Source organism: Nilaparvata lugens, chromosome 5 (assembly GCF_014356525.2).
Source record: "Nilaparvata lugens isolate BPH chromosome 5, ASM1435652v1, whole genome shotgun sequence".
NCBI classification, from domain to species: domain Eukaryota; kingdom Metazoa; phylum Arthropoda; class Insecta; order Hemiptera; family Delphacidae; genus Nilaparvata; species Nilaparvata lugens.
In genome coordinates, this window is record NC_052508.1 from 76,460,961 (window position 1) to 76,480,129 (window position 19,169).

Consider the following 19,169-nt stretch of genomic DNA (forward strand, 5'->3'; position numbering starts at 1 on the left):
GCAAGAAGCTAGATTGTTTTCGTACAATGTGTTTTTATGAAAGTAAAAGAAAAGAATACAAGCTATCCAAAACTCATACAAATTCAACTTGAATATTGAAAATAGACTAAGGGCCGGTTTCCGAGCTCGGGATTTAGGCAAAGTTTAGACTTTGAACAGCTGGAGTCAGAAAATTGGCTTTCCGAAACGGGGCGTAGTCGCAGTCCACGTTTAAATTAAATTTCGAAAAACTAGAAAATTGAACACAAAATAAAATAAAGAGAAAATAGTGTAAAGTTTCAGCTATTTTGAATTATTTAGGAATGTTTCATTTCGTAAAGGAAAAACGTTTCCAATTATAGAAATGAAAAAATTAAGATATATTTTGCTGCAACTACGCCCCGTTTTTGAAAGCCAATTTTCTGACTCCAGCTGTTTAAAGTCTAGAACTTGCCTAAATTCCGAGCTCGGAAACCGGCCCTAAAATTATTTTGTATTTTCAAACAACTATACCTTCATTTCCTTCGATTTTCCTTGATTCGGTGTATGGCTGTTTTCGTTCTGATTGCCCATTTCCAATGAAACATCCAGTTTAGCTCGCTTCAAATAACAAAATACAACTGTGAGAACTAATAAATAAAACATACTTGAAAATGAACGATTAAGCTAATAGATTTCAAATTTGTAGTTCTATTTTAGGAATACGAATCCAAGTGCAACAGGCATCAAATCAACAATTAAAAATCATAATAATAATACTGAGGGTGATGCCCACATAAGCTCTTAGGCATGTGCGTGGGTAATGAGTGAGAGGGATGATGATGAGAGATGACGACTACTTTTTAGATAGTCGGGACCGACGGCTTATCGTCTCCTCCGAAAGACAGGGTGGCCGTATCTATGTGATTGTGCTGTGGTCAAAAACTTTTGCCCCGATCGAGATTCGAACTCGGGTTCTCTTGATTATTTATTAGACCGGCGCGTTATCACTTACTTGTTTTACTTTTAATATGATTAACATATCAAAATGAAATACTTGACTTTATTACTAGTAGTTGCATCTCTTGTTGTGGATAGAAAGCTATTGAAATACTTCATTGGAACCTATTTTTCATTGATAAAGTAGCTGGTATTCAGTTGGGCTAGGGTCTTACGTGGGTGAAAATATTGGATATATAACGAATAAGAAAAGAGATAGTAGATCACTTAATTGGACAAGGAAATTATTTAGATGATCCTTGTCAGACTTAACACATCAGAGCTTATCAAAGAGCATATATTCAATGGATTGCAAAGGTCTCTCACTAGAAATTCCTTATAAAATCACTACTTCGAAGATTGTTTCAAGATTCTAGAGAAACCATTTTATAGTCTATAAGTCTATAATTTATTGTACAAAATTTCATCAAGATATAACGATTGGTAACTTTTGAGTTGATGAATATGATTAAGATACATGTACAGGGTGCGGCAGCGAAACTTCCTTTTTTAAAAGTAAATGGATTTTGTTTCAATTAGTTTTGAATATCAAAACAGGTAGGTGACGTCACCCATTCTCCATACACTGAGTAAACCGATTTCTGACGTTTGTCATGACTCCTGCCAGCATTGCAGGCGTTATGTTAGCAATTTCTCCCCTGATAGGGTCTTCAAATCTTGTAGGGTCCTTGGACGGTTCACATAAACAAGAGATTTTAGAAAAAAACCATAGAAAAAATCGCAAGGGTTCAAATAGGGAGATCGGGCTGGCTACTCCACATCGCTCCTAATTAAGATGAGGCTTTCTGGAAAGTGTTCCCTCAATTGAAGTCACGTTCAGAATGTTCCTGCACAGTTGCCTTCTTTGTATGGATGGAAATGATGATCATCATAAAGAATTCGTCTCATAGAACGATCGGAAAGAGCAGACGAATGTTTGCGGGCAGAAAGCTGTGGTGATCGCAACATTGAAACTCTCACTGCCTCAATGTTCTCATGTGACCTAATGGGCCGAGGGACATCAGTTCTTTCGTCTTGTCCACTTGCAGTTTGTCTGAACAATCGATTTCCGGTCCGGGACAGGAGCCAAAGGGGCTAAATTAAAGCGATTTCGTAATGCGCGCTGGGTTATGATCACAGAACATCCGCTCGAAAAATAAGTCTCAACGGCAAATGCACGCTTCACATCGTTCCAATGCATGATGGCGACTGAAAGCGATACCTACTATTACTTCAGACCCCACAACTGAAGCTATGATAAACTATGACGTCATCACATGTAGATCGATGATCTACTGGCGCTAGGCAAACGAAATAAGAGCGCTGATGCTTGTTATCACATCTGATATGGTAACCAACAAAATTCCAATTACGAATTCTATTTCCACAGTCTTCCATTTCAATGAATATGGTTTGTTTATCATTCTTCTAATATTCGTTTGTGAAAAGTAATAGTAAATTTGGGGTTTTAAATCATAGGATTCTGTTGTTGTGTACCCAATATTGTCGCGGGAATTATAACAAGACTCCAGAGTTTATGTATTCTCTTTTCCGAGAGATTAAACTTTGAAACGAAAATGTATACAAGCGATAAGAAGAAAGAACTTCAATCCTACAAAACAACAGTTCACATGAAGGGGAAAAGAACAGTGTTAATAAACTTAGTGTGAGAGGAACATTTAATTAAAGTGTGAAAGAACAGTGTAAATAAAATGTGAAATAACAGTATAATTAGAGTGTGAAAGAAGAATGCAAATGAAATGTGTGGAAGAACTATTGAACTAAATGAATCAAAAAGTAAGTGCAAGTGTTGGAACTGTCCATAAAATTATAAGATTAAAGGTTTTACCTAACTGAAAAACATTCTGATGGGTTTCTCTCTTCTCTGTACCACAGATTTATTGTGATCAAATTTGGTTTACCTTTGATTTACTTCTCCTTTGATTCTGATACAGGCTATTATTAAGTATTTTTGGTTGAGTTGAATTTATCAATAGCTCTATCACTGAATCGAATATGTCTATCAAGTGTTTATATAAAATAAAGTGTTTTAATTTTAATAAAATTTTTATTTAATAAAATAAAAATGTCTTCATTCTGGAATTTAGATAGTATTTCACCCAATAAAAAATCGATACAGTAACAAAAGTTAGAGAGCATACATTGATAAGCTAGTAGAAACTACTATAAATCTAGGAAGAATCAATCTACATGTTAAGATGTCATTAATTAGTTGTGGGGCCTGAAGTAATAGTAGGTATTGCTGAAAGTCGTCGGGAAGAAAACTTTATAGTTTGATCTTTCTAACGAGACCAAATTTGCTCTACTACGACATCAGCTGACTGAATGGCGTTCAAAGGAAGTTTCGCTGCCGCACCCGGTATATACTATTCTAATGTGTTCTATTAATGGAGAGGCATTTAATTTATTTTTCCTACAGTTACGTTGAAAAGTGGCCATTGCTGCACTGATTACAGAACGCAAAGAATCACTTTTCCGCTCTAGTGCGGGAAAAATTTTTCTGCACTCCAGATTTGCAACATGGCAACGCAAAATACTTAGTAGGTTATATGGAGCAACAGTGCAGCAAAATCAAAATGAAGTTGGTAACAGTGACTGCTGTGGCTGCTATAGTGAGCAGAGGTGCAACCAAGCACAACGCGCTAATTATTACATTATATATTATAACGAGGACAGCAACAGCACAGTGCCACCACAGCACACACCACACAGCCGCCTCGCCATTCAAACACTACTAAGTTATTGATGGATTTCAGGCAATTTTACCCATAATTACCCACTTTTCATATTCAATGGTAACTGTAGGAAAAACTTAATGTGAAATACGTGCGCAAAGTTCCTCTGCTGCACTCAAGAAACGTTTCTTTCGGTGCAGCAAACTGTCACTTTGCGCACTAGTTGCACAAATAACTATAACAATATTTACATCAAATTTTAAAGAAGAGCAATGATTACCTTCTTGTTCGGAGATCCGTCATCTCGTTTGTTGTCATTGGAGTGGTAAGTCAGTAGTTGCTGGAATAAATAAGGAAATATTGAAGAATAAAGATTGATTGAAATATGAAAAAAACTTAATTAAACAATTGAAAATGTTCAGTCAATTTCAAAATACTTGTTAATGTAATGATTCTCTCCCAATCATTAATTTGATATTGTGATTGTAGAATGTAATAAATAAATAATATATAATAAAAAAAAAACAAAACAATTTTTTTTAAATTAATTTGCTGATGGATACTATACTTTACTCCTATTAATAAAAAACAATATAAAAATCTTGAAGTATCCTTTATTTTTAAAAACTTTAAAATAGTACAACAACTAGTTTCGACCCTATCTTAGGTAATTTTTAGGTTGAAATGTAGAAAATAAATACATAAACAAGTTGATACCATATAATATGAGCTTATATGCTCATACCATATATGCTTAATAATATGATTAATTTTTTCTATTCATTTTTTTGGTTAAAGTTTAATTTTAATTTTTTTAATTTTATTTACTTTTAATTTTATCAAAAATTGGGATTATTCAAGTCAAATTGAATTATATTTATTAAATTATTCCTATTTAATTTTGCAGTTTTATAGATATAAAATTCTTCTTTTACATTCAATTTTTATCACTTTCATTACAAATGCTTAATATTTTCATATTAGAATTTATATTGATATGGTTATTAGTTTTAATTAAATTGAAAGATTTTTATATTGTTTTTATCAATTTATTAATAGTAGCCCATGTGAGTGAAGTGTTTTTACTCCTATTGTACAATTTCGACAATTTTGTAACTTTAAGTATAGTTCAATCCTCTTTCAATAGTTTTTTGAATCAAGATTTTTGTTTCCTGGAAATCAAATTTGCTTGGAAATATTCGGAAGAGTGAAAGCTCACCTTATTAACAGCGCAAATAGCAGACACCTTTTGTAAAGTAAAGATATTTTCATCCTTATCATCAAAAGATATATTCAAAACTGGAAAATTATCTTGGGCCAGGTGTTGAGTCACTAAATCCATGCGTGCGTTCTTAGTGAATTTTGTGTAGCCAAATCCATCAATACTGTACTCTATGAACTGAAAATTAGGAAAAACATTTTTTAAGATTTGGTTTTTAGTATGAATAAGTTTATTGATACATGAAAGTATTCAAAGAAAGGGGTAAAAAAGAATAGAATAGAATGACTGCCTTTATTTTTGATCTAGGAGGGCGCAGTCGGCCCTCTCTTACACTTGACCCTCGCCGAAAACATGGTCGATTGGCCTAGGTAGGGTTCAAAATAATGCATGTAGTTGAGTGAGTCACGGATATTCTTCCTCGATTTAAAACGAGTCAAAACATAGTGAAGTGTTGAAGATGGGATTGAAACTCAAGCTTCCCTCTACTTTTAGTCCTTCACTATCCCTCCAATAATTTCCTCCCGAAGGAAATTAAGCATTCAAAAATGAAATTTTCAATCAATATCAACTTTTTATAATTTGAACAGATAAAATGTATACAGTCTGTGTAGACCTTAGATTACAGCATTGCAATATTATGGAGTACAAAACAGTGCTGCCAGATTTCGCAGAAACCAGAAAGCCTGTGAGCTAATTGTGTGAGAGAAAGAGCGTAAAAGAGAGCGTGGTTTGTTTTAACAGAAATTCGGCAACAGTGCGCTCTATTTTCGCAAGAAATAACATTGGCCATGAAGCCCAAAACTAAAGTTTGAACGGACTGAAGAAATAAAATAATTCGAGGCAGTAAATTGCAAGCAAGATATGTCCATCTCACTTCACAAAACACGATAAATCTTTTAAGAAGAAAAAAATGGTACGATGCTATGCAAAAATCTGAAAAAATTACAATATTATTTCCAAAACAAAAAAATGTTTATAATCAATATTTTAATTATTGAAACATCAGCGAAATTCGTAAAGAAATGACACATCGAATATCCAATTTTCAAATTCTGTAAGAATAAATAAAAAATGTAAGATTCAACATTAGTTTTTTTTTTTACATTCCGGTATGGATAGAACTCCTGAATTGCGCTAATTAACGTTCATAATAGATTTTTATTAGTTTGAAGAACATAAAAATAGACTAGCTGAGATAACAATTGATAATTTTTCGGACTATGTGTAACCTTATCTTTTCTCTCCCTATCATTTTGATGATGTACTTATTGCATCAATCAATATAGAATAGAATATAAATAGATAATTAGAGTAAATTGATAACGCTACTTACAAAGAAATCAGAATAAGCAGCAAACAAGAGAGGCTTTTCTGCACATGAATTAAATACCAATGCAGTGACTGGATACTTATATACCGGAGGTTTTTTCATGTTCTGAAAATACACAATTGTCTATTAATGATTATCGCAGAGAAGCCTCTGATCTCATCTATGTTATCTGATCTCATCTAGTTATGGGTAGATTTACCAATAACAAACATGCAAGTTCAATATGACACTGGATTCCACAAAATAAATTACAGAAAAATGTCATTGGGAAACAGACAACACAAATACACAGTTACAAAAATTGAAACAGAGAAACTATGGAATTACCTGTAGAAGAGAAATTTCAGCGAATTTTGCCCATTTAGGCCGAGGCATAGGCCTAGAGTCGAATTTGAGCTTCATTCGTTCGTAATCGGCGGTTTCCGTTCACTGTTTTCAAATCAGCAATTGTATATTCAAGTCCAAATAGAGTTGATTGGAAACTTGGTAACTGGTATTCATCAAAATCATCGAAGACTTTAGTGGGCGGGGCTTGTCCCTGGGCGGGGCTTGTCCCTGGTTGACGTATTTTAAAATTTATGACAATGAATGTGATCCGATATTAAAATTAAGATTCAGATTTGTTACTACATGTCATTTAATCCAAACGTTTCAATTAGTGATCAGCAATGATAAGACTCCGTTTTTGAACCGCGATTAATTGATGACGTTTTGCTATTCTGATTGGTTCAATCGATTGTTCCCGATGAGCTGTCAAGAGTGATTTTTTTGCTGAGGATGATTTTCGGACGTAACAAGTGACAATAAGTAGATATTTGATATAAAAACCAAGAAATATAACATATTAGTAAGATGAAGTATGAACAGAAGCCCGGTCAATACATTTGAACACGGTCAAGACGACTTACGGGTAGGATTTACAGTGTGCACAAGAATTATCAATACCGTAGTAACTTATATAACTAATAGTAAAAACAGTACTTAATCTGAAAGGCATTAGAGTAATGAATATTTTATAGTACGATTTACCTCTCCGTCCTTCCATATAGTAATCTGGCCTCGAGTTCCAGTGGCAGCTATGTATCTCCCATCGAAACTCACTGACAGAAACGTTATTCTGTCGTTCAAAACTGAGAAATAGAATAAAAATATAGGAATATTAATTTGCGTCAAACGCAAATTACGAGTAAAAACCAAAACAAGACAAGAATATCGTTAGAGATAGGAAATAGAATCACAATCAAATAAGAGAAGTTTCAAGACCTATTCAAGCTGAGGCACATATTGATACAAAAACAATTTGATACATTCGAAATATAATGCAATACATAAGCGGCCTCTGGCTGCTATGTCTTATAATATAAGGCATAATTTATATTATAATTTTATATTATAAAATGAGCGCTGCTATCCAAAGATTGTTAATTTGGTGTAAATGATTAAAGCATGACTGACTCATATAGTCTCTATACAGGTAGTCTCTCATATTGTGCCGTTCATACACTCTTACCCGGTCAAAACAATAAAAATCGACAGAAATCGGCTTGAGATAACAGTAAAAGCTGCGACATAAACGCCCTATACCATGGAATATCTACTTATGCTATTGTTTCTCTATGGTATTTACTAAATGTGTGAATTACTATAGTGAGGTCCACGTTATAATGGCAGTGTTCGATTAACAACGGTATTGCTATCCTTGTCTTTCATTCAACAAAGCGCATAGCGCTATCTCTTTCTCGCTTTGCTCTGTTGCCAGATTGTCTTTTAACAATGTAGAATTAATAATTAATAAACAAAATATTTCATCTTAACTATGAAAATTTATTATGAAATTATTAAAAAATATAATTTCTTGCTTAATAAAATATAATTGATTATTTTAAACGAGAATGAACAGTTAATATTGCATTAATAAACCTGTATCTCCTACCGTCTATAGAAGGCATTGACAAGAAAGAGGTTCGCAACGTTTTTCTCCTATCTTTCTCCACTACTATTATAACGTGGACCTCACTATAGGAGGTATCGGGTTCGATTCCCGGGCTGACAAATGATTAATTTATGAATTTATCTCTCATCGAATTTTCATCTACCTGTGGTTAATATTTTCAGTAGAAGAAGTCTTCGGGGTGGTTTACAGCATTTAGACCCGCCGCAAAGTAGACCAACGCTAATCCACGAAAAGAAACCCACGCCGTGGGATGTTTTGTAAACCATTGCTAGGCTTCTCTAGACATCTGTGTGATACATGCAATGAATAATCCACTTGTCAGCTGATTGATTATGAATAATTCTATAGCAATGGTTTACAAAACATCCCACGGCGTTGGTTGCTTTTCGTGGATTAACGTGGGTCTACTTTGCGGCGGGCCTTAACATTTGATTTTCGTTAATAATTAATAATCACAATACATCATTATTAATACAATACTTTCAAAAATAAATAAGTGTAGAATACCAATTTCTACTGTGATACTCACATTCCTTAGTTTTGCCGAATTCAATTGAGTAGTTGCTGCTTAAATTACTCATGGAGAAGACTTGTATCAAGTTATTGCTATCGGCAACCACAAGAGTTTTACCATCTTTCGAGAAAACAACGTGCTGAGCCTTCTTCAACTCGAGTCCGTTCAATTGTAACGATCTCACTTGTAGTTGGTCAACCGACTGCAATCATATAAATAATATAAACAACTCTATTCACAAATTTATCAATAAAATATTACTTTAAATATTCAAACTACCACTACGCAGGAGTTTTGCAGTGATCACATGTCTGCATTAAGCTGTCCAGGGTTACTCACTAGCTACTCAAATTGAGGAGCATTGCCTCTGCTTACAGTAGTATATCATGCCCTGTTTCATACACATGTCACATAATATGGCCTCCTAATGTGGGGACACACTCCATATTGCAAGGATGTGCTACTGATTCAAAACATCTGGTGTGGCGCACTCACACAACTTTCCTTGCCGTTATGAAAATTGATCACCTGACGCTAGTGTTCTCGCCCATCTCAAGTCTACTATTCAAAGATCTGAGCCAGCTGGTGACAGGACAATAACGCTGGAGACACACGAGGTCTGCTATCTCATCGCAGTGAATGATTTAATAGAAACAACAGTTGCCAACAGTTTGCAATTTAATAATCACATTTTCTCGAATTTCAAGCTTATTTTCAATTTTAGGTGAAAATGTTACTGAACATTAATTGTAGAGATTTTTATGCTCAATCTTTTCCACTTGACATTTTTTGTTTAAATTGTATATGGAGGCTGATAATTGAGAATCTAAAATCAAACTTTGCATAGATGGGGCGGAGCTCCTCATTTCAAAGTCAGTTTGAAATGTATATTTTATTGGTAATTTTTGAAAATTATAACAGTTGAATGGCGGCAATAAGCAGCAATACACTGATGTAGCAAACGGAATTTTAGTTTAAACCAAGAAAATCCAGATTTGGTTTAAGCTTTAGCTCAAACTTACACTGTGCAAACGGCCCTAAGGGTGAACTTGAGGTGGCCGACACGCTCACACGATTCAAGCATATGCGATCATATGGGGTTACTAAAAAAATAAAGTTTTTAAAGATCGCCCACACACCTTGGAAGAACTAAAGGAGCGAATCAGAGAAGAGATCCAGGCCTTACCAATCGCAGTGTGCCAAAATGCGTTTTAAAACTTCAAAAATACGACGCTAAATCAGTGTATTGCTGATGGCCGCCATTCAGCTGATATAATTTTCAAAAATTATCAATAAAAACTAAATTTCAAACTGAATTGAACCCATTGAAGAATTTGTTTTTCAAGTTGAACGGCTCATTACTTATAAGGCTCAACTCACACTTACGCGACTCAGGTCTAGAAGAGACTCGACTCTAGTCGAGAGCATGTGTTTCCAAATGGTGACACTCAGACCAGTCGACTCTAGTCTCTGCGTCGTCACCATTTGGAAACACATGCTCTCGACTAGAGTTGAGTCTCTTCTCGACCTGAGTCGCGTAAGTGTGAGTTGAGCCTTACTCTTCCAAACTTGTCAATCGGCTCTGCCCCACTCTGTATTAATTTGAGGTGGGTCTGAGGTATCAATAATACAGTCTTAATGTTGTTCAGTTACCAGATCGAGCTTCAACAGGCGAACAGTGGTGTTTGTAGAGTATGCGGCCATTTGTGCGTGACTGGGTGCACTTGCAGACAGAATGGTTTGGCCATCGATGGAGTGCATCTCGATGAGTTTGGTGGGCGCCGAGTCGAACAGGTCGGTGGCTGTGCTTGCGGGCAGTCGCCACACCTCCAAATGCTTCTGGTATCGCAGCAGCACGCAGCGTGCGTTCTCGCACACTGACACACACTTGTTCTGCAACAAATTACTATCTATAAATATAAAGGCGAAATGGAACTCACTGACTGACTCACTCACTCACTCACTCACTCGCAGAACTAAAAATCTACCGGACCAAAAACGTTCAAATTTGGAAGGTATGTTCAGTTGGCCCTTTAGAGGCGACTAATTTGCAATAACGTCAAAAATACGCCCAAAATAAGCGTTTTTCCAGCGTTTTTTTGCTTTTTCTCAGATTTATCGAGAACAAATGAACAGAAAATGTTCAAATTTAATACAGAAACTCAGCTATATTTGTCCAAACGAAAATGGGTCCCTCAAGGTCAAAGCTTGCTCTTGACACCACCACCCGTCTCTACCAACACTGTTGCCACTTTGTAATAAGGGTGGCTAGTAAGAGAGAAAGTGAATGTGTGTGTGTGAGAGAGGGTGTGATAGTGAAGTATTGTTATTGTGGGGAGTATTGTTTGTCTTCTCTGTCCAAAGCCTGGATGAAGTGTGATTGGAATCAAATGAGAATTCATTTTGTATCAATTCAAATTGGATTTCTTGATGTCATGACTCAAGAAAGAGTTATACATTATACATAACAATATTCTTCCCTTCATTTCATGATGTTGGAGAATATAGTGAATGATGGGAGGAGGTAACGGTGATATTATTGTTCTAACTTCAAAGAATGACACAATAGACTTTTGAACCTGACGTGCTCAAAAGAATTTGTGACAGGTAGTGACGGAAAAGAGGAAGAGGGAAGGTATGAGAAGGAAAGAGTGATGTTCAGGGTGTAGAAATATAGTTTTTAAAGATCGCCCACACACCTTGGAAGAACTAAAGGAGCGAATCAGAGAAGAGATCCAGGCCTTACCAATCGCAGTGTGCCAAAATGCGTTTTAAAACTTCAAAAATACGACGCTACATCAGTGTATTGCTGCTGATGGCCGCCATTCAGCTGATATAATTTTCAAAAATTATCAATAAAAACTACATTTCAAACTGAATTGAACCCATTGAAGAATTTGTTTTTCAAGTTGAACGGCTCATTACTTATAAGGCTCAACTCACACTTACGCGACGACTCAGGTCTAGAAGAGACTCGACTCTAGTCGACAGCATGTGTTTCCAAATGGTGACACTCAGACCAGTCGACTCTAGTCTCTGCGTCGTCACCATTTGGAAACACATGCTCTCGACTAGAGTTGAGTCTCTTCTCGACCTGAGTCGCGTAAGTGTGAGTTGAGCCTTACTCTTCCAAACTTGTCAATCGGCTCTGCCCCACTCTGTATTAATTTGAGGTGGGTCTGAGGTATCAATAATACAGTCTTAATGTTGTTCAGTTACCAGATCGAGCTTCAACAGGCGAACAGTGGTGTTTGTAGAGTATGCGGCCATTTGTGCGTGACTGGGTGCACTTGCAGACAGAATGGTTTGGCCATCGATGGAGTGCATCTCGATGAGTTTGGTGGGCGCCGAGTCGAACAGGTCGGTGGCTGTGCTTGCGGGCAGTCGCCACACCTCCAAATGCTTCTGGTATCGCAGCAGCACGCAGCGTGCGTTCTCGCACACTGACACACACTTGTTCTGCAACAAATTACTATCTATAAATATAAAGGCGAAATGGAACTCACTGACTGACTCACTCACTCACTCGCAGAACTAAAAATCTACCGGACCAAAAACGTTCAAATTTGGAAGGTATGTTCAGTTGGCCCTTTAGAGGCGACTAATTTGCAATAACGTCAAAAATACGCCCAAAATAAGCGTTTTTCCAGCGTTTTTTTGCTTTTTCTCAGATTTATCGAGAACAAATGAACAGAAAATGTTCAAATTTAATACAGAAACTCAGCTATATTTGTCCAAACGAAAATGGGTCCCTCAAGGTCAAAGCTTGCTCTTGACACCACCACCCGTCTCTACCAACACTGTTGCCACTTTGTAATAAGGGTGGCTAGTAAGAGAGAAAGTGAATGTGTGTGTGTGAGAGAGGGTGTGATAGTGAAGTATTGTTATTGTGGGGAGTATTGTTTGTCTTCTCTGTCCAAAGCCTGGATGAAGTGTGATTGGAATCAAATGAGAATTCATTTTGTATCAATTCAAATTGGATTTCTTGATGTCATGACTCAAGAAAGAGTTATACATTATTCTTCCCTTCATTTCATGATGTTGAAGAATATAGTGAATGATGGGAGGAGGTAACGGGTGATGTTATTGTTCTAACTTCAAAGAATGACACAATAGAACTTTTGAACCTGACGTGCTCAAAAGAATTTGTGACAGGTAGTGACGGAAAAGAGGAAGAGGGAAGGTATGAGAAGGAAAGAGTGATGTTCAGGGTGTAGAAATATAGTCAATGTATATAGACTGGTCGAGTGAGGGGTGGCCACCAGTGGCCTTGAGAGACCCATTTTCGCTTGGTCAACTATAGGGTGTAATAATGTTGTGTTAGGAGGAATTTGAAATAACGCCAAAGATACGCCCAAAATTAGCAGTTCTTTCATCAAGTAATAGACAGAAAATGTTCAAATTTGGTACAGAGGTTTAGCTAGGGTCTAAAAATTTCGTGATGAGGTGACTTTAATATTTCATCAACGATACGCCCAAAATCAGCTTTTTCTCAGCTTTTCTGCGTTTTCTCAGTACTTTGACTTTCTGATGGAATGAAGCATGCTCAAATGAAAAATGTAGGCGAGCGAAGCGAGCCCGCTGATCTCATTTTTGGACGTTTCAGTCGGGGGTCCCAGGGAGCGGAGCCCTCTGGCTAGACGGATATGGCGAGCCTGACAGTTAGTATTACTATAAAATCTGGTTTTCATTAGTAGAGTTAGTGGTAGGCAAGTACTAACTATCTTGTGAACTCTCCCAATAAAAACATTCATGGTAGAGTACTAGTTTTTAGTACAGTAGAGTGTGATAGCACCGTGGGATAGTACTCTACCACTCGCCTTCACCCACCACCTTATAATATTACTACCACTTGTTAATATCCTCCCACTTGTACCTTTCAAATTTTCACTTCCCTGGGAATTCTGCCCATCCAATAAATTAGCCTAGATTATTTCCATCAATTGTATTTCCACAAATATTTTTCACTATGTATTGTATTTAGATTTAGAGGTGTTATTTTTTTGTTTTGTTCAACTTTATAAGTGTTTGCAATAGGTCTTGTCAGACCTAGCAATGTAAGACGAATTGAATAAAATTTATTCAATATCAAATATAAAATGTAATATAAAATATCAAATACCACCGCTTCTCACTCTACTATGCTAATGAAAACAGTCTCGAGCTGGTAGAGTCCTGCACCGGGGTTGGTAGCACTGAGCTGCCCTGCTGGTTGCATGAGTGACTTGCTCCGTGTTTTTTAGTAATTTCTAGTGGTTAATTGCAAATTCGTACAACGAGTTATTGGTCTATGGTTTAGTTGAGTTGTGAGGTACCTTTTGTTTGTATTCGGACTGCGTGAGCTGGTGAGTGGTTTGACTTGCTGAAGGTGAAGCACAGACGCTGTTCTTTCGTAGATGCGAGCCATCTTTCTTTTTGCCAGTTTCCGCTTGTTGTATTGTTTTCGTTAAGGGATCTACCGTACTTTAAGACTATAATGTATCTGTTTATCTAAAGCTGCGTACACATATTCGCGCTTCCAACCCTCACCGAGCACGCTCCTCCCTCGTTCCGCCCTCGTACCACCATCGAACCACAGTCGCTCCACCCACGCACCCATCATGAACGTTACGGAAGATGTTAGATCTTCTCGCGTTCCCCGGTCGAACCACTGTTGCTCCCCGGTCGATCATCAATCGCTCTGCTGGAGTGACGTTCGGTTGCGGAGCAGAGCGAAAGTCTGTACGCACCTTTAGACAGTAGGACACGGCAGTGATAGTGAGATAACAGTGAGTGGGGTGGGTGGCAGTCAAAAAGCCGGTACCTACAGCTGTTTATATAGACTGGTCACGTGTTGCAATTCTATGACAACTACCGACGCTAAAATTTGAACAAAGTGCGGCAATAGACTATGTACTATCGATACACCTGTTGCAGTGGTGACAGCGTCTTTCTTATCTTTTTGAGGTGATATCTGTGCGGCAATAGACTATGTACTATCGATACACCTGTTGCAGTTGTGACAGCGTCTTTCTTATCTTTTTGAGGTGATATCTGATTAAACTCTGTGCTTCGTTCACGACTGTTATCGTTCAACAGCTTTCCTGTGGCTTTTTTCCTGTCTTATCACTCTACAACATCTATATTTGCAACTAATTGATCATCATCACGAATGATATAATGAGTGCGGATTCTGATATCGATAAGGATAATAATATGTTTCTGTCTACCACCCGATCTTCTCTTGGCAGTGATTTCTTGGGCTTTGAGGATTCAAGGGACAGAGACACAGAGATAATTGTGCTTAAATCTAGAGTTGATGAACTTGAGAGGGAACTACGGGGGGACGAGAGTGCTGGGAGCATGAAAGAATAGAGCTGATTTCTACTATTGACAGCTTGAAAACATCAATAGCGGTTCTTGACGCAGAAGGGGTAAAAATGGCAGGTTAGAGGCTGATATTGCCGATTTCAGAAACTTTTACTCTCCAGGCGACACTCAACACAATAGGACACCATTAGATAGTAATACCGTTTCAATTAATAACTATTTTGATATTTTGTCGGGCCTTAAAAGTAAATCACAACACACAGCCAATAAAGTTGAAGAAAAACGAGATAAAAAGTTGGTAAACGATTATAAGAAGAAATCAACGGTAAAAAATCTGAAAAAGAATGTAAAACGAGTACTGATTGTGTCTGATAGTCATGGGAGAGACATTGGATGGGACTTGAATGAGCAGGTGAAGAGAAGTGGGTTTGAAGCAACCGCAATCTCCAAGCCAGGATGCAATTTTAACGAAGTGACACGCGACATTGACGTTCTCGCAAAGGATTTTAACCTGAATGACATGGTAGTGATTTTAGCTGGTACAAATGACGTCGTTAATAAAACAGTTCAGCCCACGAACCTTGATTTGAGTAAAGTAAGTGGAACTGCTAGACGCACTAAAGTAGTCATATCATCAATCCCATTCAGATACGACAAACCGTTAATGAATGTGGATAAACTCAACTCATGGATGTATGAAGAAATTGTAAAAATGTCCAATACGCAACTTCTTGACTTGAGCAACTTTGACATTACAGACTATACTCGACACGGCTTACATTTTAATAGACATCAAGGTAAACCAAAACTAATAAAACTATTAAAAAATCACATTCTAGAAAATCATGACAGTGATCACAATAAAACTGGATATTCTGGCATGCAAGCAGAACAGCACGGTGTCTCTTATATTCAGACACTGAATTGTGGATACCCCACATCTATCAGAGATGAGAGAGCTTTGATGCAATTGGAGAGTCCAATACAACAACTGGACAATAGAGAGCCGCAACTTGAGAGCCCTGTTCAACAACTGGAGAGTCCAGCTGCGCAGCCACAACAGCAGCAGCAGCAATCCAAGCGACTGCGGAGCATCGAACGGTTGGTGAACATGTGGCGGCTCCGAGAGAGGACGAGCGACAGCAACGACAACGATAACACCTCCCAGCAGACGGTAGCAACACCAAGCAGAAGAGCAAGAGGGAAGCACCCAAAGAAGAGCGGCGACATACGCAGCTGGATAGCGCGCGGAAGCAAGGCGAACGAAAAACGAGCACAAAGTGATATGGCGTAGCATAAGGATTGTGCAGGGGCCGAGGGTAGTGGAGGATCCACCACAGAAGGTAATAGTAATCTTTGTATAAGTTTTTGGAACTGTCATGGAATTTCTAATATATATAGCATGGATGAAGCACAATTGAACTTTTTCAATAAGTTTAGTGTACTGGGATTTTGCGAAACTTGGTCAAGCAATGATGTTGGTAAAATTACAGGATATGAATCATTTAATATTATACAGAGAAAAGCAACACGAAACAATTCATCCGGTAGAGCTAGTGGAGGATTTCTCTTGTTGGTAAGGAATTTCTTTTGTTTTTGTGAAATTAACTGCTTTTGATAAAATTACTTTAATAATTGGACTAGTATATTTCAGTCCTAATGAAGTTCAAAATGGCATTGAATCTCTTGAAACATTTTTTTCGAGTAACATACACGTTATTCAATCATTAACTGTGTACATAGGAGGCGACTTCAACTGTAGAATTTTGAACTAAATAATTCAATAGATAATACCGTATTTGAAACACATAATATCTTATCAACTAGACAGGCTAAGGATAAAGTTACAAATCGACAAGGGAAATTGTTAGTGAAAATGATGGAAAGTAATTTATTTAATACTATTAATGGCAGAAGTAGGAGTGACTCATGTGGTGAATTCACATTTTTGTTAGTATGCAAGGAAAGAGTACGATTGATATGATATGGGTCAACAGTATTTTCACTGAAACAGTAACTGATATGAAGGTTGAAGAGATTATTCTCTCATCTGATCACTAGTAGAGTCATGCCGTAAGCTATCAAGTTTAAGAAGTATTGTTATTTATTAAAACTTATTAGAAAGTGTTAATAAGTGTTTAAGTGTTAATTTATTAAAAAGTACTGTATTGACATTTCAAGGTTAGTTCTGTTCACTAGACAGCACACTTTACCTACTATTCTCAATTGTAGTGAAAACAGTTACTCGACCAAGTAAGTAGAGTAGAGTTAGTAAGCCAGTTACTCGACCACTAACTCTACTAGAGAAAACCAGGCTTAATGGTCGCTTTCTTCAAAGTTGGTTCACTATTATGCCGCATCCACACTGTCGCCCAATGCGTACAAATGACGACGAGCGTGAGAGTGTGGATGCCTGGTTTGCCAGCGCTCGCCTTCGCTCCGATTTCTGTCAAGCAAAGGCCAGCCAAGCGAAGGCGAGTGACCGGCCGAGCATCCACAAATGGTCAATGGCAAGACCAACAGCTACTTGGCGATAGAATGGACGACGTTAGGTCCACGTTATAATAGCAGTGTTTGATTAGCAATGGTATTGCTATCCTTGTCTATCAATCAACAAAGCGGATAGCGCTATCTCTTTCTCGCTGTGCTCTGTTAAATTAACAATTAATCAACAAAATATTTCATCTTAATTATGAAATTATTGAAAATTATAATTTCTTGCTTAACCTTCATCCGCTCGCGCCTTGTGGAGTAACAATTCCGCTCGCGCGGCGGCAATTTGGCCGCCCTTGATTTTTTTAGGTTTATTCATTCCAAAAGTGTACAAGATATTTCCAATGTCACTGATTACAAGTACTACCCTATAATATAAGTTATTACAGAGATATAATACGATTTTGATAAATTATATAGCTTATAATGACCTATAATATTTATGTAGCCTTTGTTAAGTTTTAAGGCTGGTATTAGACTATGATGATGAGTTATTAAATATCTATGTTTAAGTTAGTTTTTAGTTTTTGACTTTTTCATGTACATTTTCATGTATGTTTTGGAAATAAATAAATGATTGATTGATATAATCATTTTATATGTCATTTATATAATTATTGACATATGACCATAGTTAATCTATTATGGTATAAGTGCATTTTTATATTGTAATATATGACTGTAATATTTTTACAGTGTAATATTTTTCATCAAGGGCATTTGATAATTCATTTATGTCATAGAATCAGTGTAATACCGGCCGTACTAGTCGTATAAAAAGTTGTTCATTTGTAATATCAGGGATTGGTTGAAATGAAAAAAGTTTAGTTACTTCTCACAAATTTTGATAAATATCTATTTGATAATGAATAAAAGTTTACAATCCACTAGAACTTAGAAGTATCTAATCCACTTCTATGCTTTCTTGCAGTTAGGCTATTGCAATTTTACAAGCCTTAGGAGATAACTTGAAAAAATAAATAGATTACCAATTGGTTTGGGATGAAAATGATGCATTGTAATGTGAATAAAAATGATAAATTTGAAGAGATATTTGCAGAAAAATTCTTGGTGGAGATCCCAACACAAGTGCTCGCGCGGGCGGTAGCCACACGCTAAAAATCACTCCTATGCTCAAGCAAGTCACCAACTGAGCTGGATAAGGGCTGAAGAAGTTAGGGAAGATAGTGGGGGCGGATTACATGGCACTCTCACCACTCACTAATTGCCAGGTTAGGAAATATAAAAAAAATCTAAAAAGGCAGCCAATTTGCTGCCCGCGCGAGCGGATAAAGGTTAATAAAATATAATTGATTATTTTAAACGAGAATGAACAGTTAATATTGCATCAATAAACCTGTATCAGCTACCGTCTATAGAAGGTTAGATAGATAGATAAATGACTTTTTCCTCCACCTACTGTCTAAAGTACTTACTTTACTCCCTGAAACATAATACTAAAGTGTCACTTTTTCGCTCTAGGTAGTAAAAAACAGAAAAACTCCCTAGGGAGTAAAAGTGTCTCCATTTAAATAACATGGGAAGCATCTCTATTTAAAAAACTTACATGGTAATAGGTTAGAAGGTCTAAGCTCAGATGAGAAAGCGTAATAGAGGTGTCTGTCATTGAGTCAACTGAATTCAATACCACAACCAGAAATTTGATCAACTCATGAAATATATGTTTGTATGAT

At 36.8% G+C, this 19,169-nt stretch overlaps 1 protein-coding gene across 2 annotated transcripts in view; it reads right to left on the reverse strand.

Moving 5' to 3' along the window:
• LOC111046964 (U3 small nucleolar RNA-associated protein 4 homolog) overlaps positions 1–19,169 on the reverse strand; it is a 50,352-nt gene that overhangs the window by 8,447 nt on the left and 22,736 nt on the right. For both annotated transcript variants that reach the window (XM_039429310.1, XM_039429311.1), the window contains exons 9-15: positions 11,893–12,132; positions 8,689–8,875; positions 7,235–7,335; positions 6,209–6,310; positions 4,873–5,052; positions 3,934–3,993; positions 493–579 (exon numbers count right to left, since the gene is read on the reverse strand). In XM_039429310.1, coding sequence (XP_039285244.1) covers positions 493–579; positions 3,934–3,993; positions 4,873–5,052; positions 6,209–6,310; positions 7,235–7,335; positions 8,689–8,875; positions 11,893–12,132 — 957 coding nt within the window. The remainder of the gene's footprint in view (positions 1–492; positions 580–3,933; positions 3,994–4,872; positions 5,053–6,208; positions 6,311–7,234; positions 7,336–8,688; positions 8,876–11,892; positions 12,133–19,169) is intronic.